This window comes from Athalia rosae, chromosome 3, assembly GCF_917208135.1.
Source record: "Athalia rosae chromosome 3, iyAthRosa1.1, whole genome shotgun sequence".
Lineage (NCBI taxonomy): Eukaryota > Metazoa > Arthropoda > Insecta > Hymenoptera > Athaliidae > Athalia > Athalia rosae.
Window position 1 is genome coordinate 3,757,231 of NC_064028.1, and position 26,564 is coordinate 3,783,794.

The 26,564-nt window shown below is 37.9% G+C and overlaps 3 protein-coding genes and 1 long non-coding RNA gene across 23 annotated transcripts; 2 read left to right on the forward strand and 2 right to left on the reverse strand.

The window, feature by feature from the left end:
• On the reverse strand, nt 1–14,716 carry LOC105686408. 12 transcript variants are annotated; one of them, XM_048651966.1, is made up of 15 exons: nt 14,052–14,201; nt 13,658–13,830; nt 13,042–13,099; nt 12,757–12,958; nt 10,205–10,307; nt 6,467–6,558; nt 4,802–4,911; nt 4,478–4,600; nt 4,141–4,293; nt 3,415–3,584; nt 2,980–3,279; nt 2,710–2,900; nt 2,450–2,638; nt 1,482–1,538; nt 1–1,163 (listed from the first exon to the last, which is right to left on the reverse strand). In XM_048651966.1, the coding sequence occupies exons 5-15, from the start codon at nt 10,296–10,298 to the stop codon at nt 930–932; spliced, it is 1,713 nt and encodes a 570-aa protein (XP_048507923.1). In that variant the 5' UTR covers nt 10,299–10,307; nt 12,757–12,958; nt 13,042–13,099; nt 13,658–13,830; nt 14,052–14,201; the 3' UTR covers nt 1–929. The 12 variants fall into 12 exon arrangements, with proteins under 12 accessions (XP_048507923.1, XP_048507922.1, XP_048507924.1 ...); XM_048651965.1 differs by lacking the exons at nt 13,042–13,099; nt 14,052–14,201 and adding an exon at nt 14,579–14,716; XM_048651967.1 differs by lacking the exon at nt 13,042–13,099 and having other exon boundaries at nt 14,099–14,247.
• Nucleotides 5,267–12,984, forward strand: LOC125500198. Of its 2 annotated transcripts, none has more exons than XR_007277435.1 (3): nt 5,267–5,281; nt 11,996–12,748; nt 12,831–12,984. It is a non-coding gene; the product is annotated as an uncharacterized LOC125500198 (long non-coding RNA). The 2 variants fall into 2 exon arrangements; XR_007277434.1 differs by lacking the exon at nt 5,267–5,281 and adding an exon at nt 11,359–11,891.
• LOC105686406 (nuclear protein localization protein 4 homolog) lies at nt 14,403–26,468 on the forward strand. Of its 6 annotated transcripts, none has more exons than XM_020852750.2 (14): nt 14,403–14,551; nt 14,642–14,767; nt 15,023–15,103; nt 15,528–15,738; nt 15,913–16,075; nt 16,195–16,332; nt 16,440–16,743; nt 16,817–16,954; nt 17,047–17,194; nt 17,417–17,577; nt 24,578–24,729; nt 24,803–24,941; nt 25,104–25,414; nt 25,618–26,468. In XM_020852750.2, the coding sequence occupies exons 2-14, from the start codon at nt 14,747–14,749 to the stop codon at nt 25,622–25,624; spliced, it is 1,974 nt and encodes a 657-aa protein (XP_020708409.2). In that variant the 5' UTR covers nt 14,403–14,551; nt 14,642–14,746; the 3' UTR covers nt 25,625–26,468. The 6 variants fall into 6 exon arrangements, with proteins under 6 accessions (XP_020708409.2, XP_012256608.2, XP_020708408.2 ...); XM_012401185.3 differs by having other exon boundaries at nt 14,406–14,551; nt 14,678–14,767; XM_020852749.2 differs by lacking the exon at nt 14,403–14,551 and having other exon boundaries at nt 14,610–14,767.
• On the reverse strand, nt 18,445–24,273 carry LOC105686407. Of its 3 annotated transcripts, none has more exons than XM_012401187.3 (4): nt 24,002–24,273; nt 22,609–22,926; nt 21,855–22,004; nt 18,445–21,587 (listed from the first exon to the last, which is right to left on the reverse strand). In XM_012401187.3, exons 1-4 carry the CDS (start codon nt 24,008–24,010, stop codon nt 20,295–20,297), a joined length of 1,770 nt encoding a protein of 589 aa, XP_012256610.1. In that variant the 5' UTR covers nt 24,011–24,273; the 3' UTR covers nt 18,445–20,294. The 3 variants fall into 3 exon arrangements, with proteins under 3 accessions (XP_012256610.1, XP_048507917.1, XP_012256613.1); XM_048651960.1 differs by having other exon boundaries at nt 23,779–24,273; XM_012401190.3 differs by having other exon boundaries at nt 23,631–24,273.
• Nucleotides 26,469–26,564: the final 96 nt, after the last annotated feature.

A 26,564-nucleotide genomic window follows, 5' to 3' on the forward strand; every position in this document is an offset into this window, starting at 1 on the left:
GCAATTTAAATGATTTATTGCACTTTTCACTTCGTACAGTAATTGACAACTTGATCGGGGCTTTTATCTATGAATGTCGTTTCCTAAAATTCATCTTATACTCAATAGTAAATACTCGATAGGAAGATAGTGTCGGAATCGTTCAACCAATATTATCCACTGCAAGGTGAGGCTATTCGGAGTCACGTTTGATTCAAATTTTTTCGTTCTTGCTCCTGAGTACCCTATTGAATAAGGGGATTGGAGGACAATTATTATTGATCAAGAGCAAGTGGCAGTGAGTACATAGCTCCACTTTTGCTACTTAGACTTTCTACAATGGTACATGGAGTATGGGATTTAATTTTGACTAGCCACACCTCGGGATGGAAATTAAATTAGAATTGTAAATAAAATGCATCAGAGTGAAGACCTTCGATAGATTCTGGTTAATAATCGTTATGAATTGGGCTATGAAAATTGCATTTGAACGTTTTATCGCGAGCATTAACGAAAAATCCTAACTTATGTATAAATACGTTTGCTACCTGAACTTGTCAGTTATGAACTGCAACTCATCTATGTTCCATGATCAAGTTGCAAGTAAAAAAACACACTCGTTTCAAAATTATAGTATAAATTAATCTGTTACCGTGCTATAAAAATCCACTAACATGTGAATATAACATATCGCATTGCTATGCATGTTGCGGATATTGATCTATTAATATTTAACTTTTTTGTGTTTCCTTCTGATGAAACTTCTCTAACTAATATACAACCTTTTTATCATCTTTAACAAATTGGATGTTCTTATAGTTCATCTCAAAGAGTGATGCGTAGGTAAATCGACTATCCTATTATAAAGTACATTATTAATCCAAGAAATATTGATCAATATATCCAAATTATAGTTCCAATATATTATACATATGTCATTTCATAAAAGTCTAACGCAATTTTTTGTTGATCTGATCGACAAGTTCATCTACCCTCTGGGAAACTCCACGGAACTTGTTCGGTTCTGGCCCGATCATTTGGATCAGCTGTGGAACTTCTTGTCCGCTGATTTGCGTAAAACGAGCTAGTGCTTTCATGCAACGGTAAAGCTGCTCCTCAGCTGGATTACTGTTGAAATACTGTAGAAGTGCCATCGTCAGTTCTACGGCTACGTCATCGAAAACCTGGATGGAGATCTTTTGCATTAATTCATGAACATTTTTGTTAGTTGAGCAGTTTACTCTAAGTTGACTTAAAATAAGCTCTCAATGTGCATGTACGAATCGTGTTCTAACAAATTTAATCGATAACATAATGCAAATCTGTTTCTAATGATGGAACAAAATTAATGGCGTGTTGTACAGTTTGTCAATTCAATCATCATTTGAGACTGAGGAATCTTCGGACCTGCTGTTTTATGTTCATGATGTTTTTCTTACGAATAGATTAGATGCACCTATTCTAGACCTATTCCTATGTACGGAAGGGACTTTGAAAGGTACCTTAGAAATGCTGCCTTTTGGTAATAGTTGCCGAAGATTTTTGCTTTTGCTCATTTTCTGAAAAAATATCCAATGCCTACAGAAGTATCTGTTTAATTTTGATGGTCTTGCGATTAAACATTGACCTTGGATCTTAGTACAAATATAATACATTATTATCTACTGCTTTACGTAATAATAATTGCTGCTACCCAAGCTATTAGATCCATATCGCAAGCATGCCAGTTAACGAGAATAAATTTGACAAGAAATTTTATACCCAAAAGCAGTTTTAATAGCTTAAAAGTTGAGATAAATGGTAGGCCAAAGCTGGAGATAAGGCAGCACTTCTTTTCAGTGATATCTCAAGTCGGAATTGTCTGTTAATCGCAGACAAAGTAACAACTCAATTGACACTCTTCTTCTTCTTAGCCATTACTATCCCGTAACAATTTTACAGTCTCCCCATGTTAGTAACAATGCATGAAACATCGATTCAATGCTTCATCATATCTCCTGCTGCTAAGTCTACACACTAGTCGATGAGCTTTCCAAGTACACGGTAAAAAAATATTCTTTTTTAACTATGGAAAGACAATTGGATCTACATTCCAACACCTGACCGAATCTGACTTTTGAATGAGCTCTGGAAATAAAATATATCTCGTCCTTCGAATAAATGTCCTCTCTCTTTGGCACAGTGAACATGAAGTCTCTTTGCACTAACGGAAGGATTTTATATTGATTTAGCATAACAAATTACTCATCAGGGGTCGATAACTCTCTGTCGTCAAATAAAATGGCAGAGATGATATGAGCTGAAATTCAGGAAATTGAGACCAAGCGGCACATGCATAGAAAAGCAACGATGAATTTGACGGTTGAAGTTGCATAATACATTTCCAGTCATTTGAGACGCACAATTTAGAGCTGAAGATATGGGTTCAAGTATTTAATAAGCTGGATAGGATACAGACCACAGTTTTTACCTCCTTGCAGGCGAGATTGTGAATAACTGCAGCTCCGCGCTCTTGCAACTCCGGCGTATCTGAGAGGAGTGAGTGTACAGCGACTTTTGTCGTTACCCTGATATTGCTGATATTTTGATTTTGGTACGGCCATTCAGAAATGTACAAAAGCCACTCCGAACTACTTAGGTTTTCGAACATATTAGCCATCTAAAAAAAAATATTCATGCTTTAGACTCTCGAATATGAAGATTACGTCAAGTACACAAGTTCTCACTTACGAATAGCGCTAAGGAAAGTTGTTCTTCGTGTGGGTGACGGTCGATATCATATGCGTAATTCATGAGGATATGTTCTCTGCGATCTTGATGTAAAAGTAGAATTACATCATCTTTCAAAGCTGCGACTGACAGTATGTTGAGAAGTCTAACTCTTACCGAGGCATCCAGAGATTTATCATACAGTATACGTCCTATTCAAATACAACAATTATACCACATATAGATATCATAATAATGAACAGCCAGAAATATCTGGATTGAAGTACAAACCTATAAAATTAAGGAAATTATCTCCCAAGGCCCAGGATCCTTCATCTTCTAAAACATACTGATGAAGTTCCTCCAGACTTTTTTGTTCATCTGCATTCAATTTACCCTCCGCCAGACCCACCAGGGCGTCAAAGTCAACCCTTGCATCAACGATGTCTTTGAACACTACCGGAGGATCACGTTGGCGTTTTTTCTCTTCAAGATCACGTCTCTCCTCTGCTTCCATCTGTAGAACTCTGTCTGATGGCGACATCTCTGCGCCTGTATCCCCATTTGCAGATTGAATTTCACTTATTATACCTGATGAAATACAAGTAAAAAAATTGGATAAATTTATCAACTCGCTTTGTTAAAAGTGACAATGACTCTAATGATTTGCTATCGTATTCTAGCGTGAGTGAAATTGGTACAGATTGACTGATATGGAGGACATACTCTCACTTTCAGCCATGGCTGTATAGCTGCTTGGTTCGGTACTGTTGCTTCCACTACCACTGCTGCTTTTATCTTTCTTTTCCTTCTTCTTCTTCTTTTTCTTACGCTCTTTTTTTGCTAATTTCTCGTTGATTACGTTTCGCCTTTCTTCCAATGCTATTGAGTTTAATCTAAAAATAAAAAAGTAACGCAGGGTATTATAAAACTGTCAATGGAAATTGAATCTTTTAATTATAAATAATACTACTTATAGTTATGCTATTGTCAAAAATGTTAGGCATCAACTCTGAAAATTTTACTTAGTAGCAATATTTCGATCTATTGTCATTCTTACCATAAAAGCTGATTGAGTTGTACTGAGATTCAAAGACAAAGGCAAAAGGAATAATGCGAGCCACATAACTTATTCATGAAGTGTATTTCATAATAAATATATTAAGATATTTATCCTAAATTACACCACGCCATTTCGTATAGGCAGAACGTTAAACCTTGAAGCTGGAAAGCACAAATTTATTTGAAAAGCAAGTAGCTATATTCAAAGATTTGTTGAAATCTAATTAGCTCTAGCGGTTCTAAAATTACAAACTATAAGTTGGCACACAAGCGTTTTGGTATATGGATGTTAGTAAACCCAGCAGCGCTTTAACATAAATGATTAACTACCGAAAACCACACCAGAAAGAAAGCAGTAAAAACTATTCTCTTTTAGAGAAAAAAAAAGACCTTGCTTCCTCGATGGCTGAGTTTAAACGTTCAAACTCTGGTGATTCTTCACGATGGATCCTGGGTTCTACGAATCTTTGTCCACTCGAAAATCCAGAGCTGGCACCGTTGCTCAATGTATCTATCAAGGGTCTTAAAGCTTGTCCTATACGTCTGCAAACAAAGATCATAAGAGATCAGAAGGCAGTTGCGATTGTAACAAAATACAAGTGACTCATTATCCGAGTCAGAGATCATCGTAACAGGATAGACGTTGCTGGCAAATTGTCAGATCGAACTTAAACTATTTGGCGATATATATTGCATGGAAATTTTCATGGAAAACTTTTGAACTTACGTGCTGAGTATTTCTTCTGGTAGATCAAGAATATGTTTGGGGATGCCTTTTCCGACCAAGAAGTTGCTCACCTCGTCCGAGAAACTGTTGCAGTTGTGTTTGAGTAGGTCATACGTTCCAGGCCTGAGTAAATCATGGAATAAATCAGCATTGCTCTTACGCTTGAACGAGTGCGAGTGAAGTTAGAATCTCAGCTTGTGTAATTTACAATTGAGGGCAACAAGCTTCTTGTTATGTGCTCACAATTATATATGTACATACGGCGTAGGCTGGAGACTATTCTCTTCACTCACTAAAAAACGTTTTATCACTAAATTTACTCACGCAAATTTGGAAGTTCCAAGTCCGTTGATGTACTCGAGAAAAACAGAATACGGCAGATACGTATCGCCGACTTTTTCTATCTTCAAAGGTTCATGAAGCTGAGTTCCACCCTGTAAAGAAAGGATATTTTCAACTTACTCATGTCATTTCTTCGCGGATTAATTCCATATTTATGCATATTACAATCGCCGCAATTATTAACATTATTCTACAACGATGACACCTTCTACTTGTATTATATGTATAGCAACCAAATCAAACCACATGCCACCCAGAGGTAGTATCCACATCATCCACTGAATAAGATAACTAAAATTAGAACAGTGGGAAGTGGCCAATCTGCTGCGCCTTTACTGTAGTTACCTAAGCTCTTAAAATAAGTATCGTAGGGCATGAACACGCACAGTTTTGTAGTAATTATTTGTCAACTATAATATGGATCTCCTTATTCAGTAATTATCACATCACAGCTCTGAATTAGTGAGTACAAGAATCAGATCTACATTCTCGCCGCGATTCTTCTCTTTCCGTACTTCTTTCAACAAGTATGAAGCGCGAAACGTTATCAATTTTTACAAATACTAGATTTCCGTTTATTCTATGAATGGGAAAAAAATAAAATAATTACGTTGAAAAATCAGGAGGAAAATTGTCGAGAAAAAACAAGTCCAAATATATGCTTTTTTCAAAATCTATCGCCATTGATGCGCATCTGCGATTGCAATATGGTGATAAGTATGGGATCACTGAGATTAATTGAATAAATGAATGAAGAGAAAAAAAAATTGGCAAAAGGTGCCCGCGGTCTTCGGGGATAAAATTTGATATTCGCAGCAGTCGCACTCACGCACCTAAAGGTATAATATACTATATAATACACATCACTACGACACTACGCGTTCGGTACCGATGACATCACGAATATAAACCCCAGTAATTAATAGAGACCCACGTACGGAGTGGTGGTAGCCAGCAGGGGCAGGTCAGGGTAGAGACGAAGGAGAAGAAGGCAAATGCGAAGACGACGACGAAGAAGAGACGGAGGATGTGCAGCACGAGACAGACTTACCGGCGGCAGCTTTCGCCCGCGAAGAGACCGGCCAGGAAAGTATGGTCGCGGGTAATAGCTATGAGAGCAAAGTCGAGAGAGCTGAGAGAGTAGCCCCTACGAATCTCCAGATATTTTTAGTTGTCCTCGGACCAAATTTAGTCCCGGTATGCTTACAGTCCTAGTGTATCGTATGCCCGCTCACCACGGCTTGGGGGTATGCAGAGCTTTCGTTTGGTCAGAATTCGGAAAGTAGATTCATATTTTTCCAACTTTGGATTAGGGTGAAATCTGATAAATTCCCCACGATCGATATTGCACACCGGATGAGGTGTTACTTGCTTCTTTGGTGAAGAAATATGAAAAATGATCGACTGGGCCCAGAGGATGAGGTCTGTCGCCAGACCGATTACAGAATTTTTGGTCTACAATGTTCCAAAACAGTACAGTGAAAAATTTTGAATTTGTATAATTTACAATAGCGAATATTGAAAAGGAATTTTATAGAATACCAAAAGTTTTGTAATTGATTTAGCGACGGACTTTATGTTCGTATAAATCTAGTTAGTCTAACTTCTTGAATTATTGTGCCCTGAAGAGCAACTTCTTGTTCTTACCGGACGCACACTCTGGATACCCTCGGGACCGTAGAAGTACTCTCGTCCATATGCGACTATTGAAGTATGCCAGATCCCGTCGAGATTCCTTCCTGTAAAGAAATGGTAATTTCATGCAAAATTAGTTCGAAATCTCATAAAAAATCCACGACAATACTATAGATATACCAATATAATGCCGTAACGTTACGTACGAATGGAACTTTGTCTATTACTTTATAGCATACATATTAGGGTGAGTTAAAAAAATTTTTTTTTATTTTCTTGGCATGGGGGCAGAATTTGTACCTTACAAAAAAAGAAAATTTTTCAAATGTGAAAATGATTTTTTACTTGATATTGTGAGGTAGCCCATTCGTTTTTTTGGATAAATAATTAATCAAGTGGGGTACGTCACTGTTAAAAATTTTTTTCCTATTATTTTTGTAATTCCATTATAAAATCAAAAAATGACATGCTCTTTTTTTGACTTAAAATTGAAGTTGAGTAACGGTCTACGAGGGAGCCCGAGCTTAGCTGGACTCAGGTAGCCAGCAGCGTAGCGCTTTGTTATGAGACGTCACCTTCAGGGCTGAGCAGAGGTGACGCCCCACAACAAACCGCGCGCCCGTGGCTACCTGACTCCAGCAAAGCTCGAGTTTGCTGGTGAATTGAGAAATTCGAATATTTCGACCCATGCATGGATTGCGACGAATCAAAGTTGGTCTACGACTGAAACCATTCGATATGTCTCAATTTTTCTGCTCCCAACAGCGAATAATTGATGATTACTCGATCGATTGCACGAGTAGATGATTTTGGCTTTCAGATTTGGATTCCTCAGCTGAATATACGTGAGATTACTCTTGAAGAACCAAAAAAAAATTCGATTTTTGAGCAAAAGATAAATCATTTTTTTAATTGGGTTTAATATGCTTTTCTGCCGTATTTTGATCTCAGGAATCCAAATCTGGAAGAAAAATTGGCCTATCTATAAAATTGACCGAGTTATCGCCAATTTTCAGCTTTTTGGGGTCAAAAATAAAAAATTGATTTTCTGGTCTATCTTGATGTAATTTGAGCTCAGGAATCCGAATCCGAAAGAAAAATTGAACTATCTTCAAAAATGACCGAGTTATCTCCGAATTATCGCAATTTTTGGCATAAATTTGAGGATATCTCGAAGGGAAAAAATCGTAGCTCAATTTGGACGACGGATTCGTGTTCCTGAGGTCAAAATACATAAGAAAAGTGCCATACGATCAATTTTAAAAAATAAAAATTTTTGGCCAAATTTTGAGATTTTTCCAAGGGGTACCCCTTACGATTTTTTTAAATTTTGGCAAAAATTTTTTATTTTTTAAAATTGATCGTATGGCACTTTTCTTATGTATTTTGACCTCAGGAACACGAATCCGTTGTCCAAATTAAGCTACGATTTTTTCCCTTCGAGATATCCTCAAATTTATGCCAAAAAATGCGAAAAAATGGGGATAACTCGGTCATTTTTGAAGATAGATCAATTTCTCTTTCAGATTTGGATTCCTGAGCTCAAATTACATTAAGATAGACCAAAAAATCAATTTTTTATTTTTGACCCCAAAAAGATGAAAATTGGCGATAACTCGGTCAATTTTATAGGTAGGTCAATTTTTCTTCCAGATTCGGATTTCTGAGGTCAAAATACGTCAGAAAAGCATATTAAACCCAATTGAAAGAATGATTTATCTTTTGCTCAAAAATCGATTTTTTTTTGATTCTGCAAGAGTAATCTCACGTATAATCAGCTCCGAAATCCAAATCTGGAAGCCAAAATCATCTACTTATGCAATCGATCGAGTAATCGTTAGGTGGAAAAAATTTTGTACTTGATATTTTGAGGTAGCCCACTCGTTTTTTGGATAAATAATTAATCAAGTGGGGTACTTCCAGCAATAAAATCTTTTTTTTTTGGTCAAAAATCATAGGAAACATCCAAAAATTGTCGATTGTGATTGTTTCTCACTCAACTTCAATCTTAAATCAAAAAAAGAGCATGTAATTTTTTGATTTTATACTTGAATTACAAAAATAATAGGGAAAAAAAATTCTTGAATCGTGAGGAGTAATATACTCATATTTATTTATTTTGATGACGTCGACTTGTTTGCGCAAAATTTGTGTGATTTATAAATTTGGCAAGTAAAATATTTATTCGAAAACTACTAAAAATAGGGAAATGCGCCACGCATATGGACGTGACTTTATTTGCTAGATTATTTCTAAGATGGTACAAAGAACGCGTTTATAATGTTCAAGAATCTTCCACTACGCGGTCGCACTTGGACATAAATGCAGTGCTTCACACTTTTCATGTACGCCTACAATATAAACATCTTTGTCTGATGTTTGACGATCTCTAACAACCCGTGGCCAAAACGCACATGGCAAATTTTCCTCTACAATTTCATTGACCGGAAGTAGATAAATTATCTTGATAATATTTCGATGAATAATACCATACGTATAATATTATTGTATTCTATTATTTACTCGCAGAAGAACGATGTTCGCGCGTTGTGTAATCACCGGTATATTCGTTACATAAGCCGAAGTTGACGGGGGTTCATATAGCCGCGTATATACATACAAATGGGAGAATATAGCCTCAGCCGTATGCATTCACGTGGTGGTCGTATTCGAGCCATCCGGTTGCAGTTACAGATAAATGCTGCAGCTTCCTCATCGGGCAGTGGGACGCCGAGGTCTGTGACCGAACTCATTTCCCAGTGCAGATGCACGAGGATAAATATAAACCATGAAGATGCTGCCTAAGTTTCCAGTTATAGTTTTAGACGAAAATTTAAGATAGGGTCAAAAGCTTTGCCAGAAATCCCGCGACCCGCGCCCCGTTTTAAGCGCATACCTCGTTATCCGTATTAGCCGCAGGTCAAAATTACTTGAAAAACGATCGCTCGTCTGTAAAATAATGTCAGCATCGGCAGAATTATATCTCAGATGAATCCAACTAGAAAATGAATTTGAATATGATAATGACAATTTTGTCACGCCAACGAATATCGTTTCAATATTATAGATAGGGGAGTTGAGCTGGTGACCTGCGATTCGCTGAACAATTGGAGATTTACGTAACTTGTTGCGGATGACAATCCTCTTCAATGATGAAAAAATAATTAAAAAAATAATAACGAAAATGAACAAATCTGGTGCGTCACAATCGAAGGGATGAATCGGAATCTGACGACCTTTACAGATTAAAAAATGCACGGATATAATTATCAGGCAGGAAGTAATCGAAAAGCTAAGTGCTTTTTAAGACCTATTGGTGTCTTTCATAATGCTCAAAATACTCGTGAACAGTTTCGATGGAATAAAGAGGAAATTATCTACCTATACATTTTTCAACTTGCTACTCGAGATATCTAAAATTAGTGACAATTTTGGCAAGTATTTTGAGTACGATAAAGTAGAGAGCCTATAAATGGAGTCTACTGAGCGTTGAATATATTTTGGTTGTGGTACTTTGGCAGATGTACGCGATAAGATGACGTTTACAATCTCGTTGCTATAGCGTTAGAATTTATTTGCGCAAAACTAGTAAGATTATTCAAAACATGCGCTCATATCAAAGACTTCCATAGATTAATCAATGAAAGTTCTGCACGATACAATGAAATCAAGCTGAAAATTTACTTTTGGTATACGGAAAATAAAGACGAGATATTATGGAAGTGAGAGTGGTAAAAGAAAGATCCTTACCGATCATCATCGGTGCCATCATCGAAGCCATGCCATTTGTCAGATCGTAGATGTACAGTTCCACTATAGTACCGACCTCATCGGATTCTTCCATTTTGTCAACCTGAAATTCATCAAACGAATATGAAAATAAGGAAACATTTTTTTCTATCCACCGGTGCTGTGGGTGATCACGTTTCTGAGTATTTCATCGGGAATGGAAAAGCGTCGAGAAGCGTCGTCATTGATGAAGTTGAAGATGGACTCAATTATCTAATTGTTTGGACTACTTGGAAACATTGAAAGTGTTCCAAGTTTGCTAATTGGGCGTTTTTCACTTCTAGAAATATATTTTTCATTTTTTCTAGGGCATGAAATATAGGCCAAGATCAGTGCCGTCAATCTAAGAATATGATGAGTAGTTTTTCAGTGGCGAAAGAAAATAGCCGGTCTCACACTCAGCTCACCACTTGTTGATATGAATTTCTTTCGTTACACTCGTTCCTAATTTTGGATGATCAGAACTTGAAGTCGAAGCAACTATTGATGACAAAGTGTACAAGCCCTATAGAGTGGATAACAAGATTCACAGAATCAAGAGTATTGCGCTGAAAAAACGAAGAGCATTCGTATAATTTGAACTTCGAAATTTGCTTTGCCGCGTAATCGTTACTTGCAAATTTTTTTTTTAAATTCTTCGAACGCTAAAACGGCGTTCAAGTGCAACGGAGGTTCTATTATAATTCGCGACATATTATTAATCGTTTAATTTTCCTCAAACTGACGGAATTGATGCACGCACCGTTGCCAAGAGATAAGGAGGCTTTGTCAGCGCGACGTTTACCTGGCAGTACGTGTGCCAAGAATTGCATTCCCTGCAGCTACAATTCTTACTACCCACGTGCACGCGGAAGCCAAGAAATGTTAGACAGACTGACAACTAGCGTAGCGAACGACATGATGGTGATGTCCGCGTGTTAACAAATTTTCTCGAGATATTCGGCTGCAGTTTCTGCACCGGCGAAATCAAACCGTAACTATCTTTCGCCCGTAGCCCCGAATACCTTCGACTTTTGGGGAGCGCGTCGTAACATCGCGTTGTTGCGTCACCGCGGGCCTCTCTGGAAACGTTATCCCATTTTCTATTTGGAAAGGCGTCTATCTAAAAATAGAAAGACATTTTTTTCATTCCGTAGTAAAATACGCATGAAATCAGAGGTGAACGGATTCGAAATTTTCGTCTTACACTGGCTATGTTCTCACTATAAAACTGATGACGTCTGAAATCGAGAGCTAGATAAATATTGATCCGATCTACGTCATCGTATCGTTAAATCAATGGAAAATCCTAAGCGCAACGAGCTTCGACGAGAAATGCGTCTGCACCTCGTGGAGAACGAGTTTGTGTTGTTACGTACATCTTGTTAACTATTTTCTTCGTGTAAATATTTATACAAATTATGAAGAATTATTCGGAAATCATATTTATGAGACAAATTCCAAAATCAAATTCGACCAACTGGAATTTTGCCAGTGCGTTTGTGACGTACGAAAAACATTGTTTGAGGAATTTACGTTGCAAATAAACAACTTATTCGACAAAAGATGAAATATCACCGTTATACTCACAATGCACAGGTCAAAACAACGGATTAAACAATTTCCAGGACATATGCAAGCGATGAAAAGAATTTACTGAAAATTGCAGGTGAAAGTATCTTCTATACTCTAATTGTGAAAATGAACAAAGTAGATGGGATGTATGTATGTAGTTACACCTCGTACGACGGTTTCGTTTGATTTTTGTTACAGTTTGATCGGAAAGATAAAGTGCATCCAACCGTGACGAATACTCGTGAAAACACCTACCTTGCGCGGTAAAATCGGTGCCAATGACTAGACGGGTATGGATCGTTGGAACCGGCGTCTATGCTCCACGAGTGTCACAGTAATTGGAAAGTAAATTTCCGGGAGTAAAGTGGAGATCGATAGAATCGTCACTCGGAGATACCGTACGTGATTCTCTTCTCTGACCAGCGGTGCACGGTACAGCGATCAATTATTCAGGAATTAATGAAGAAATTAGCAAAGTTGAGCTTCGCGATGTCGCGTGCGTTAACCCTCTTGGCAATAAATATGTGCAAGTTAGCTGATCGAGCGAATCGCAGAAGGGAGACGATGCAGACCTGTTGCCTTTGGTCTCAGTTAGAAGAGCTTGGGAGGCAACCACACTCCGCCGGTACCACCCAACAAATACCATCTTTCCATAGAAATAACAACGTGCAGAGCCAAGCTAAGGACGGTGGCTTTAAACTCGACACTTCCACCTGCCAACCCACGATATTCTTGGGGCAGACCACCGCACCGATTCCCTACCTACGTTTCTTCCCTAATAATAGATCCTTAGTTTTCCACTACTCTGCACCACCAATACTATGCTGATCCGCGTTGACCGTTGTTCCCAACGTCCATCCGCTGTCGGGACGAGGGTAAGAAACGCCTGCACGCGATGACGGAGATCATCGATGAATTCCTACGCGCTAACTTAAACTTACTGCGGTATAGGTACGTACGTTTATACGGTAGACTTGATATCCCACTTGGCACTATTCTGACAACCAGTTCTTATTTCAAATGGTAAAACTAGGGCGACCTTGGCAGAGAAGTTCTTTCAACTATAATACCAAAGCAACGTGATAGGGATCCACACGCAGTGCCTCTAGTGCGATTGATGATCGTCCACATGAACCATTCAAAGTCGTCTAGTATTGCATTCTGGAAAATATTATACATTTGGTTACGATTTTTTCTATAATACACTAACGTTAGACTTAAATTCGTGTAAAAATTTTTAATACCTGAATGCAAATATCGGTAAATTCCCAATTATACTTAAGTGATGTTCAAAATGATAAGCTGTAATGAGATGATAAAGTATCAACGAAGCAGAAAAAAAATTGGCAAATCATCGAGCTAAAAAGATAAACATGATGCCGTTTAGAAGGGGTAATGATAAAAATTTATACTAATGTGTCGTCTGATTGTGAGTCCGTTGCAACCACTGGTTGCATCAGATTTACGTTAAACGTCATTTCAAAAGATTCAAAAATTTGACTACAATAGCTAGGCGCTGTTAGTTCGAATAACCATTTCGAATATCTGCTTTTGAGGTCGATGAAGACTCGGGCAATTTTTAAATTCAAACATACCATATCGCATTCATTCGACTCGAATAGAATAAAGTCGATTTAAGATTATATCGATCAATCGAAGTCCTGTGCGAGCTCGAAACGGTTCGAAATTTTTTTCAATTTCCTGCTCCCCACGATTTCTACGATTCATCTTCACTTGATTACGAAGGCATAGCTAGGAGATGTTGACTCATAGGGGTATTAAAACATTGCGAATACTTGGTAACAGTAATTACTAATAGGAATGCGAACGCAAGGAGGAGAAAATCAACTGAACACTTACGATCGTTACAATAAACAACGGTCACCACAGACGTAAAAAAGTTGTGAGCACAACTGCGGGCTTTCGACGACTGGCCTTTCCGTTTAGAAATTTTATTGTAGGAGTTCTATTTGACTGGATCTTCAGGAGAAACAACAGTCGGATCCTGCTTCTTTATTTCCGTGTTGCCAACACTGAAAATTCCGATGCTTTGCTTAATAATGAGTTCGTCATGGTCAATAACAAATAACTAACGTCAATCGAATTGGAATGAGACTACCGATATCGATATGAATCTCGCACGACTGATACCGACTCTATTGGTCAAAGAATAAACCACTGTCAACGGTACAATCATAATTATCCCGTAATTTTTAATATCTATAGCGTATGTAAAGGTAATTCTATTTCATACCTCGAATCAATGCCTTTGAATTATCTGGATTGATGCCTTTCAATTACCTGGATTGTTGCCTTGTGCTTAGGGTATAGGTATGTTATGTAGAAAAATGAAAAAGTCGATGCATCGTCATGATTTTTCGCTCTTGGAGATCTGAGGCAATAATCCGGCAAAAATGAATAATAAAAAGACCAAGACAAGTCCCGATGAACAGTGTTCAGGTCATAACAGTCGTCAGAATTAGGGTAAGCAAAAACAGAAGCAACAACAGCTCGGCTGGAGCTGAAGGCAGAGGCCTTCTTTTATCGAGCTCGCATGTGACTGGGAGGCGAGTGTCACACACAGTGGCTCCTTGACGACGAGAATAGAGTATGAAGTCGAGTGAGTTGTCGACTGAGGTAAAATTCTTGGATTCAATTTATTTTCGTCGGATTGAAAGGTGTCGTTAACGAATTAACGCTGATCGATCAGCTTTCGAATAATGCTGGTCAATTAAACAGAGACATTATTGACACGTGAGCGATAGTTTGTTAAATACATACCATTTAATAATCTTTGATGTGTAATAGGTTATGGACAGAAGTTGACTCGGCAGTTTTTCACAGCTGACTAGGGACTTTGATCTCGCTTTGTTAACGCAGGCAGGACGTGCAGCGGGCTCGAACGCTCGAACTGACTCGAACAGCTGATGCTTCTGGAATACCGGCGAAATGTCAAAATCAGCGCTAATCGTAAGTTTATTATTGCTCGCAATCACACCGACTCAAACAAGCCTTCCACGGCTTATAGATTTCGGAGAAGTTTCCGCTCTCAATACTTTCTGTCAATTATTTACACCACTTTTCTACTGAGAGTATTCGGATCTGATGATATAGTATAACCAACTTTAACGCATACACAACAACGCCACCCGACTCTTTTCAATTATGCAAACTCATTGAGAAAATCATTCGTAAACCCGTCCGTATTTCTTATCTAACTTACAGACACTCCGGGTACAGTCACCCGAAGGTACCAAACGAATTGAAGTGAAGCCCACTGATACTGTACGAGAACTCTTTGAAAAGGTTTGTCCTACTTACTACAAACTTTTCATGTGTGGAAGTGAAAGATCAAATTATATAGTCTAGGCTAGATGGGTTGTAATTTGTGGTATTTCATCAAATCAACTTTTCGACAGAATTTTTTTTACATTCTCGCTATGGTCTGGTGCTGGAAATTTACAAATGATGAATGCATTTTTTTTTTTTTTCTTTTTTCTCATAATTCCTGATAAACTCATTTCCTCATTGTAAAAATCTGTGACCTAAAAAAATTATTGGTTGCAGAATTTTGATGAGTCAAAGCAACTCTCAAATCATATACAAGTTGTAAAATATCATGATTGGAGTTGCATTCAATTCTATATGAATTGCATACGGAGTGATGTCGTATCAATTTGTAATGTAATTTTAAAGTAACTAGTCATTTTCTTTTTAATTTTCCGTTAAGGTACATGATACGTTTGAGTTGAACAGTTTTGGATTTGGTCTGTACAAATTGAAAAATCACAAAGATGAGCTTATATCATCTCGGAGCAAGACTGTCATGGACACTGGACTGTCTCATGGTGATATGGTGTACCTCGTGCCTCTCAATGGCACTGTTTTATGGCCACAAGATGGACCCTCGACCAGTAGTGCCTCCGTTAATATTCCATCAGGTAGTAAGACTCAGTTTCCCTTACAAAAATTGTTAGATTTATTTATTTTCAACATCCTAGTTCAGTATATGTTCACGTTTTCATGAACTATAGCCATTTTTGTGGAGAATTTTTTTCATCAATTTGATGGCTTCTAAGATTAAGACACTTTTCTAAATATGAATCTACATAAAGCAGAAACAACCTCAATGGAAATGTCGCCAAGCACAAGTCGAGTATCACAGGGATCTTCGGCAATGAATTCTGTCCGTCCTCTCGCCAATGTCACCGAAGATGAAGTGGATCAGAAATTGTGGAAAATGGATGGAAAAATACAACAAAAACGTGACGAAAAATTGTAAGTATTGTGTATCATCAACGTCATATTCATGCACTCGACATGCCCCAGTACCAATAATTTTTGCTATGTCTTGAAGCCAGACTAATTCACTGATGATAAATATTCAATGAATTCAGATGCCGGCATGGTCCCAATGGATGTTGCGTGCATTGTTCACCTTTAGAACCTTTCGACGAAGCGTATCTCAAGGAACAAAATATCAAGCATTTATCATTCCACTCATATCTCAGAAAGGGGACGGCTGGTGTCGACAGGTATGTTATCATTTGTTGTGTCATTTTTGAAATAGATCATTCTATAAACAATAAGAAAAATTCATAACTCATATGTCGATCATATATGGCTGCATTTTGATTTGTAGAGGAAAATTTCTCCAGCTTGAAGACATAAGCTGTCGCATCAAGACAGGCTGCAAAGATCATCCCCCATGGCCCCGTGGGATTTGTAGTAAATGTCAGCCTAATGCTATTACTCTGAATCGACAGCAATATCGCCACGTCGATAATGTGATGTTTGAAAATGCAAGCCTGGTTGAACGTTTTTTGAATTATTGGCGAAGCACTGGGCACCAACGTGTAGGTTATCTTTATGGAAGATATGAAATAAACACTGACGTCCCCCTTGGTATTAGAGCTGTAGTCGCTGCAATCTACGAACCTCCACAAGTAAGCCATTTATTCAATTTTGTATGTATGTAGTTTTGTATATATGTAGTTAGCATACACGTTAATGTTTTAGGAAAGTACAAGAGACACAGTATCTTTGCTACCAGATCCAAGACAAGAATTAGTTGATGAATTGGCCCGTATTCTTGGACTACAAAGAGTCGGGTGGATATTCACAGATCTAATTGCGGATGACGTACAGAAAGGCACAGTACGTATCGATAAATAAGTACTGCACTAACTTTACTTTTAAGAGTGACCAGTCTTCTAAGAACTGTTCATAACGTACTTCAATTTTCACAGGTAAAGCACGTCAGAAATATAGAAAGTCACTTCTTATCAGCACAAGAATGCATTATGGCGGGCTACTTCCAAAATCAGCATCCTAATGCTTGTCGTTTTTCTCCAAGTGGTTATTTCGGTTCCAAGTTTGTCACAGTCTGCGTTACAGGTATGCATATCAGGTATAAGCAGTATCCAATGCTGCATAAATAGAAATAGAGAATTTTGCATTTTTTTTTCAATGATTGGAACTTCAATGTTCCAGTTTTTTCGGCTCAATCTTGGGCCCCAAATAGAAAACTTCCCTACAGAATTAAATTTTCATTCATGAATCTATGACCAGGTTTTTAATAATATGAAAGTAAAAAAAAATACTATTGTTTCTGTGCAGGCGATGATAAGAATCAGGTGCATATGGAAGGATATGAGGTCTCCAATCAGTGCATGGCTTTGGTACGTGATGGGTGTCTTGTCCCCACAAAGGATGCGCCGGAGCTTGGCTATGTCATAGAGTCGACAGATAAGCAGTATGTTCCTGATGTCTACTATAAGGTAAGTAACAATTGGTATTTGCTTTTTATAGATATTAGTACAATTTTTCAAATCCTTAGTCTGTTGTGAATTTATTCACGCTAACACGCCATAGATTTGTAGTGAATATTGCGTTAGAGAGCGAAATTATAAAATAAAAGTGAATGAATCAGCAAGAACAGCTTAGAATGCTTGGAACAATGCAATATCATTGGGCATAGATTCGCGCACTCACATCCGTTACTCGCTCTTCTGTTACGAACTACCTTTTTTTCTCATACACTTTTAAGTTCGTTTATAGATATGGGATGATGCACAAGTGATTAAATTACGTACTTCTATCGAAAGAATGAATGGAAGATTATCATACCTGAGAGTTTTTCAATTCTCTCGAGTATATTTCTGTCGCCAGTCATACCCGTGGTATTCACGAAATCAATTGGATCATGAGCTTTTTGTTCTTTGGTGTAGGTCTCAATCTTTGTACCCTAGAATTAACTCTTTGGGAGATTAAAAAAATGGTAACATCTTTTAAATCGAAAATAGTAGTAGGATTGAGGATATGGGAATGAAAAAATCTGACGATTTACTATAGGCGGATGTCGTTTGCTTAAAACCTGAATCCAAATCACCAGTGCAGCAAATTGAGGTACGAGAGACTGTATTCGCTTCACGCAAAAGAGTTGAATGTTTGAGGTTTTCCCGATCAGATTTTGCCAAGTTTGTTTTTTCTTTTGTTCAAAACTGCTCGTTTTCTGATGGCGTTTGGCTGGAAAATAAATAATTTCAAGTAAAACTCTTCTGCCGATTTGCTGGAGTTTTGACTTTACCGTTGAAAATGAGTTCTAAACATCGGAACAAAAGATTGGAGTGATTGAAGTACGCCTATTTGAGGGATAACAGTTTATAACTCTAAAATAGTTATTTAGAAGTACATCAATTCAGGTAATAATCGTTTACCTTACACACATATACAGTTATTTCAATAGCAATTGGTTTGGTTCATTTTCTGTAGTTATTACAATCACCCGGTGTAGGATTAACCAACGAAAAGTTATCCACTATTACATGTTTCCATAGTCGGCATTTTAACTAACATGTATATACCTTTAATATGTATTTATCTGAGGGGAAAACAAATTCAATAATTTACAAGATATCATTTTTCGACCAAAGACGAAGGCAGAGATAGTTCGACGGTTTTTGATATTCGTAGTGGTACAAGCTATACGTTAATGCCTCGTCACATTCATAAAAATATGTCATTTATTCACCCATATACCACACTTACAGCAATGGTATATGTAGAGGTGCGTAATGCATAGTGTACATATTGGTCACTTGCTTCGCTTAATTTAACATTTCAGGCATATCGAGCCTGATAGGTGTTGTATATTATTATTTTTATTATTATTGTTTATTTTTAAACTGAAACGAGGAAGAGATTCGACGTGGCCAACTCTTCAAAGGATATCATTAACTATACTACAATTTATCGTAATGCGGTACATACACGTGTTATATTCTTTTCTTAGCTAATTAACAAGAGTTAAAACTTTCAAGTTCAACATCGATTAAGGTTTTCGGAAAGGCATTCGCGACGACAACGAGGACGAGCAGATTTATAATATTTATAGTAATGATATAGATATATATCATATATATATACAATACATAACGACAGGATTTTCACGATTACAATAACATTACAATAGGTATATTCGTAGTATTCGATATATAGCTCAAGGAATGATTCGTTTGATATATATAAATATACATATGTATATATTTTCGCTCATTTTCATTCGATTTCGACCAGAAATTAGGATAAACGTCCAATATATATTCTATAAACTATATTATAATTAGGCCTTCTTGTATATATATATTGTATATCTTGAGATCTAATTTTCAATACAATTTCGTTTATGATGGCGCACTAATTTTAACACGGAACGAGAGGCGGGGGTATATATATTTCTAAACTAAAGCCTAAAAATAAAATCGACCTAAAATATAAATACACATCGTTTGTGTATAATTTTTTCTATTCGTTCGTACGTTACACAATAACGGGTTTTCCGATGATCGTAGGTCCCTTTGGGATAGGTTCTGCATATAAACTGTACATTTCATGTCAATTCTAAAAACTGACTTAACATCTCTTGGCCAAAAACTAGTCCACATCCGAAAATACATCATCATCCTGTTTAAAACATGATTTTCGTCTAAAATCTAACTCCTAATCGTAAGACCTAAGGTATTACTTCCGTCGACCGTGCGGTATTAAATAGCATGCTACCTATGATCGTGGAGAAATTATTATCTAGTAATAATATTTCGATAGACAAAATAAATGACGAACCTCTTAAATAAATACCATACATTTATATAGCTAGCTAGTTATTTGTATTGATATTACGATCAATTTTGAGGTACGTATGTATCGATCCATCATAGATAATATAGAACCTTGTTAAATCCCCATCAATAGCAAAATATGGATTCATTTATGCGTCGAAGTTTAAAAATAGATTCAACATCTTTAGATTTTATTGTTAATAGTAATTAAGTTGTGACTTAACATACAGAGCACGGAAGGTGCAACTTTTACGATTAACGTATTTTACAACGATACGGCAATCACGTATTACCTTTCGCGTTCTCTTATTGTTGCCGTTTACCTATTTCTCTAACTTGAAAATGTAGACTTAGATATCGTTGCACTCACGTGTTCGTTAGAGTTTTCCAGATTTCGTTATCAGAATGGTCTTAGTCGGTTTACCAGTCTGATCGCCGTACGTAGAAATCTTTTCTACTAAATCCAACCCCTCTACCACGTGGCCAAAAATCCCTGTAAATCCTCTCATCTCTTGTAAAATAATTCGAAATTGCGAGCCAACCATACCCAAATTGTCTCGTCGCTTCTGCGTTCGCCGCATACCTACGGCCCCTCTGACAGCTGGAAACTTTGTATCGTCAGGCATGAAAAATCCATCTTCGAATATACTTCTACCTCCACGCCCGTTATTCAGTTCAAAGTCTCCTGTGATTACGGATTCTCCTTCCCAGCACTGGAATATCGTACACCCTTTATACCCAACCCCAATTTCTCCTGTTGCTAACACGCTGAAGTTCTTTGCCATTTTTGGCGCTGCGTCTGGCCTAACTTCTATCACAATCCGACCTTGGGGAGCGCCGTTAACGTCGATATTGAAATAATAGAGGGGGTATGGGTTCGGTTGACTTCTCAAAGTGGGTGGTATCGGTGGTTGCGGTGGAGAATGAATTGCAACCAGAGCACCATTGCCAGCGCCGACTTCTGTGATAAATGCTGGCTGTTGTTGGGAATGTAGCATCACATTTGGTGGAGCTGGTTTGATGGACGGAGATCCAGCGGGTATTATTAATTGCGGTGGGGGTGGAGGACCTTGATGAATATGCAGCGGGGGAGGAGGTGGTGGCATCATGTTCGAATGGAAGTCGATAGCCCCGTTTTGAACGTGTTGCTTGTTCGCCATATGCCTCGAATATAACTGAGACATACAGTAATTCGCTAGAAATAATATGGGGTTTTGAGTGGCTGCATGATTCCCCTGTAGCCTTCCAGTTCCCCCGGGTGGCTGTGGTATGACCGGTTCCCCTGTGTGAATGCTAGCCAGGGCTTGTTTCAGCAGCGTGAAGTCAAAGACTACACCCGAATTACCAATGAGATCATCCAGTTGACATTGTAGTGTCATCTCCTGATACTTTGCCTGTAGCCTTTGTTTCTCCAGTATCAGCTGTGTGTGTAAATTAAAAATATCACCAGGGTTCTCGACCATTTGTAAACTAGCCTTTGCTTTGCCCAGCGTTTCTCGGGCATCTGTGATCTCTGGGAAGTGACTCCATCCATTTTGCAAGTCAGTCTCTACATGGGTCTTCAGGGTCACGCAAGCCTCTAACACTTTTATCAAAAACTCTCGCTGTTGCATTACCAGTCTCTGAATCTCAGTTGATAGCTTTCCCATTGCTACCAATTCGTGTTGAACCTGTTCATTTAATTTGTCTTTAGTCTCTCCTTTTCTCACTAATGAGGAAATCGATGGTCCTAGTTCATTTTGGTGTGTTTAAAAATATTATTCTCAAAAGTCGAATTTTGAGGTAACTTGGGTGAATTTATTGGATGTCATTTATCGAAATGCTCAAGGAACATGAGTGATGTATTGATTTCGTTCGGTTGAAAAGTGTGATCGAATAATGTGATATGTTTTGATTTTCCTGCCATTAGTGTTCAAATTATTGATTTTTATACTTACGTCAGATATAAGTTGGTCTTTGGCATCTGTATGTGACTTTATCTGGTGCCCGGGATGTTCCTGAGGTGTGGCACATGCTCGACATAATGCTGAGCAACATGTTGCACACCACAGCGCTAACGGCATCCCATGTGTGTGGCAATTTTCGCTCTGAAAAGACCAATCAAAGAATAGGATTAGAGTGAAGGGATGAGAAGTGACATATTTCTAACTTTCAAATCGTTGGCTGTACGAATTTAAGCATTTACTCGTAAGCTACCGCTATGAAAATATGCTGGTAATCTTGTTTCATCTCGTTAGAATGGACTTACATTTCATTTCTGAAATGAATGACTTTAACTTTGCCAGTACACACAGCGTGTAAGCTGAATTGTTTGTCAAGTTCAGTGAAAACATGGATGACCTTATGTCATGATCCAATTAATGAAGAATCCTTTCGTGGTAAGGCTTCACCCTCACGTGGTATTGCGTTCAATTGAACCTTTTATAATTGTAATCTGTGCTTGAAAAATGCCTGGTTAACAATTTCAATTTGAATGCGATTAGAATCTAGTATCTGGTATTCAAACGTCAGCTGTGCTCTTTGTAGTTACTTTTCCAATCTATTTTCGAAAAATGTCTGCCTTCGAATGGCTGTTTTCAATAGAGTAAATATAGCATAATAATCGAGGCTCAGTGTGAAAACACGTTGAACATTTTGTCTTTCATTGTTATCAGGAAACCAATGATAAATCATCATTAAAATGAATAATACCTTTCTTTCCTTGTCCACGATTTTGTTGTTGGTATTATTGGAGGTAATTTTTAGATGCGAGAAGTTATTGGCAAGAGCGAGTAGAGGGGAATGAGTGGGCAGAGCATCAGGTCCTTGGTCTCCGAGTTCGGTCCGTTTCCAACAGTGAGCACAAAATAGTTCTCTACCTTTGAGCAGATTATGTTCTATACATCGTAAGCAAAAGTGATGTTTGCAGCTCAGGTACTTTGGGCATTGTTCGGCGTCGTTAAATTTCTGCTTGCAATAACTACACAGCGTCAACTCCTCTAAGTCTGTTAGTACGCTCGGATCCAGCATCTGTGTACATTCAATAATTCCCTAAAGTAAATGATCAAATTTGTGGAGCAATTAACAATTCTGACCATAGCGGTAGACGATTACATTTAAAAAAATCCTGTCTCTCTGACTCAAAAATGGAAACATAGATTTTGTATTTTTATTTGAAACCGGTAGAATTCGAGTTCTAAGTTAGCTAGATTTTTTTGAAATCGTCAGTACAATAAATATTGAATGTGAAATAACAGAAAATAGACCCACTATGAGTGAGCACGCGTGCGCGTGAAATCCCGCCAAAACGTAGGAGGTGGGGTGGTGGGAGGAGCCAGCAAGAGGACACGTATTGAGTACACTCAGATTCCTAGGTAGGAGGATAACAGAGGAATAGGCGACGATTCGGCCAAGGTAGATAGGAGGTGAGGAGTTTGAAGGATTATTTTGATAGGTTCGACAGGTTTCCGAGAAATAGACAGATTACCATTCTAACGCGGTTGGTGACAATTATTAGCAATCAATTGATGACTGACGAACCCCAATCCGATAGGTACATGAGTACAGTGCATTTTGCAGCGTTGTTAGATATAACCCATAATCACCGACTAGTTTAGAGTCAGAGAGACTCCCCCTTGTCAACAATATGAGTATAAAAAGAACCATGCGCACGTATGCTATCTGAATCTGAGCATATCTGAACGATAATGAAAATATGACATAGTAGATCGTACCGTGTGTGTTGTGTACCCGTTTTATGAGTTGAGCATACGATATAACGACGATCTGTATCGTGTTTCACTTAAGAGCTATGAAATGACGATTGGAGGACAGAAAAAAATGCAAAATAATAAGGAAAAATTAATAAAAAATATACGTAACGTTTCGTTTGGCTTTTATAAATTTACATCGAGATTAATTGAACCTTGCGCTTGCGGGGGGGATGTCGTTGGTTTTGTACTAATCGCGGTTATTGTATTTGCGTTTATCGAACGTTATTATACGTAACATAACGACGAGTCGCGCCGATACGCGACATTTGTTTATTAATTTTAACTTGTGCAAACGTTTTGCCACATCATGATGTTTGATTCACTAAACTAACCACTAGCATGGCGGCGAGGTACCGACCGACCGACCGACCGACCGACACACACCACAGCGCGCGCCACGATCTGTTGCTCTGCCCTCTCGCCCCCTTTCCCGCGCAGTAAAGACCTCCGACGTCGTCGTCGCGCGCTGATCATTTTCAAAGCCCTCTAGATCATCGAAGGCCGAAACGCGCGCCGTTTAGACTTCAGAGAACCGCAAAAATCAATCGCAGCGCCACCCTGATCCCTGAGGAATTCCAACAATGACTGCGTAGAATATGGGAAACCAAAGAGCTCGAATTTTAAATATGATTCAAGCAATATATTTCGAATGCCCTGCCTTCGCGATGACCTCTGCAGCATTTTTTACGAATAGTTTTGTCATGATGAATACTCTTCAGTAAAATTCAAAAATTCGATTGTTGATTTGCGAGAAGGAACCCTTGTTGCTTCATTTGATCGGTGCAAAGATCTTGTTTGCCGATCATGTAGTCCTATCGATCGTTGTTGACAGCACGAATATAATTAGTCTCCAATGATGATGTAACCGGAGACTCAAGAATACACTATCGTTGCATTTGTGTTTTCAGGAGAAGGATAGCTACGGCAATGAAGTATCCAGATTAGCAAGACCTCTGCCGGTGGAGTATCTGCTAGTTGATGTGCCAGCCTCGACTCCTCTCACTCCACAGTTTACTTTTTACGTAAACGAAGATATTACTCCATTCCCGGTTGAAAATAGGTATGATAATAATTTTAACTTCATTCTTTGCATAGACTATCTGTTAATCATGTAATTCATACCTCTATTTTAGGCTGGTCGATGGACAAGTTCAAGTGTTTAGTTCCCTCTGTACATACATGCAGCAGTTTACTCCCGATCAATTCTTGGAAGCAGTGTCCGATTTTCATCTTCTTCTATTTATCGCAACAATGGATATGCTACCAATGAAGGTAGGCACTTCAGCCAACCAAAATTATTCTATCTAAAACCTGTTATAATTTGACGTATCAAGAGTTTGTGTGCACAATTCAAAAGGGATTATCTTACCTCAGTCAGTTATTTTCGATTCGTAGATATCATAATGGTAAAATCTATAAACACATGTTTTACAGGATCACATGGCACCTCTCTTGTCAGCAATTCGATCAGGGAATCGTGAACAGGCCTTGGAATGGGCGCGTTCAGAACACTGGGCAACTGTGGAACAGTTGATATCCGCAACATCGACCAGCCCACATACATCTCGAGGCATAGCTTTCAGTAATAGTCCCGGAGCATCTGTATCCACGGTGGGAGTTGGAACCGGAGCTGGAAATGGAGCAGCCGTAAATCCAATTCCCGAACAATCACTCTGGACATGTCGTCATTGCACTTTTATTAATTCCGCTGATCTCGCGACGTGTGATATGTGCAGCTTACCAAGGTAGTTTGAGTATTTAAAAATAAATTTTCAAAATCTTACAAAAAATAAAAGATGAGCAGAAACACTGCGTTTTATTTCAAGAGTCAGTGCTCGTTATTTATGCAATCTTATGTATTTATATTTTATGTACTTATGATGCTCATGCAGAAACGTTCGTAAATGACTGCGTAAACTAATTGAGTTCTTCTTCTTTATTTCTACAGGTTTTGATGCACGCTGATCCATTGAATAAGCTTAACCTTTTTTCTCTTATTTTTATTAACATTATTTCGCTCTATTTATGAATAAACAAAATGCTAATCTTAACGGAACGTTTTTCATCATTTTTCATTCAGTTCTCATCAAGCATTTTAGAAGGAATGTTGAATTGCCTAACCAAGCACAATCGTCGTTGAGCTATAAATAGTTATAACTCCACATTGCAATTGAAAATTTTAATTACCTAGTATCATGATCGTTTGGCTTCTGTCTTTCGTGAATATGAGGCTGTCAGTCGTGCTCTTCACTACGCTTGCCGAATTATTTCGAGGACGTGTAAATCGCGGTCTGTCGAACGTTGCCTCACTCTACGAGTTTAGATTTTAAGGCTGATTCATCGCTTTGTTAAACTTGTATACCCGATGTGTTATAACTTGTTTCTGCTTAGTCTATCCACTTCCAGCAACTGCAATATTCATCCTAACAAAATATCAACAATTTTAATGATTGAGTAGAAGTCATGTTAAGAAAATGTCACGAGACTGTTTATGACAGAAAATGCTATATTTAAAAAGTACATGATATTAATTTTAGAATGCTGATGTAAGGAATGCCGATGATATCGAGTGAACGAAAGGGTATTGCAAGATATAGTATAATTAATCAATTATGTCTGTGTACTACGACATTAATATTAAGGCTACCTCCGATATTTTATGAATTAAGAATTTTTCAAATAACAAGTGGTAACTGTGATACAAAAAAAAAACAATACAAACCTACAAAAGCAAACGAAAACAAAACTCAAGCATAACAGTATATTTAGTAGTGTTCAATAAATATTGGCTACTCAAGACATGTGTTGGTTTCATCCTCAGAGCGTGCCTCAGAGTTTGAATAACCTTACTGCCGCTGTCGCAGATAGAATCACGTTCATTCTGTATTTCAGTCA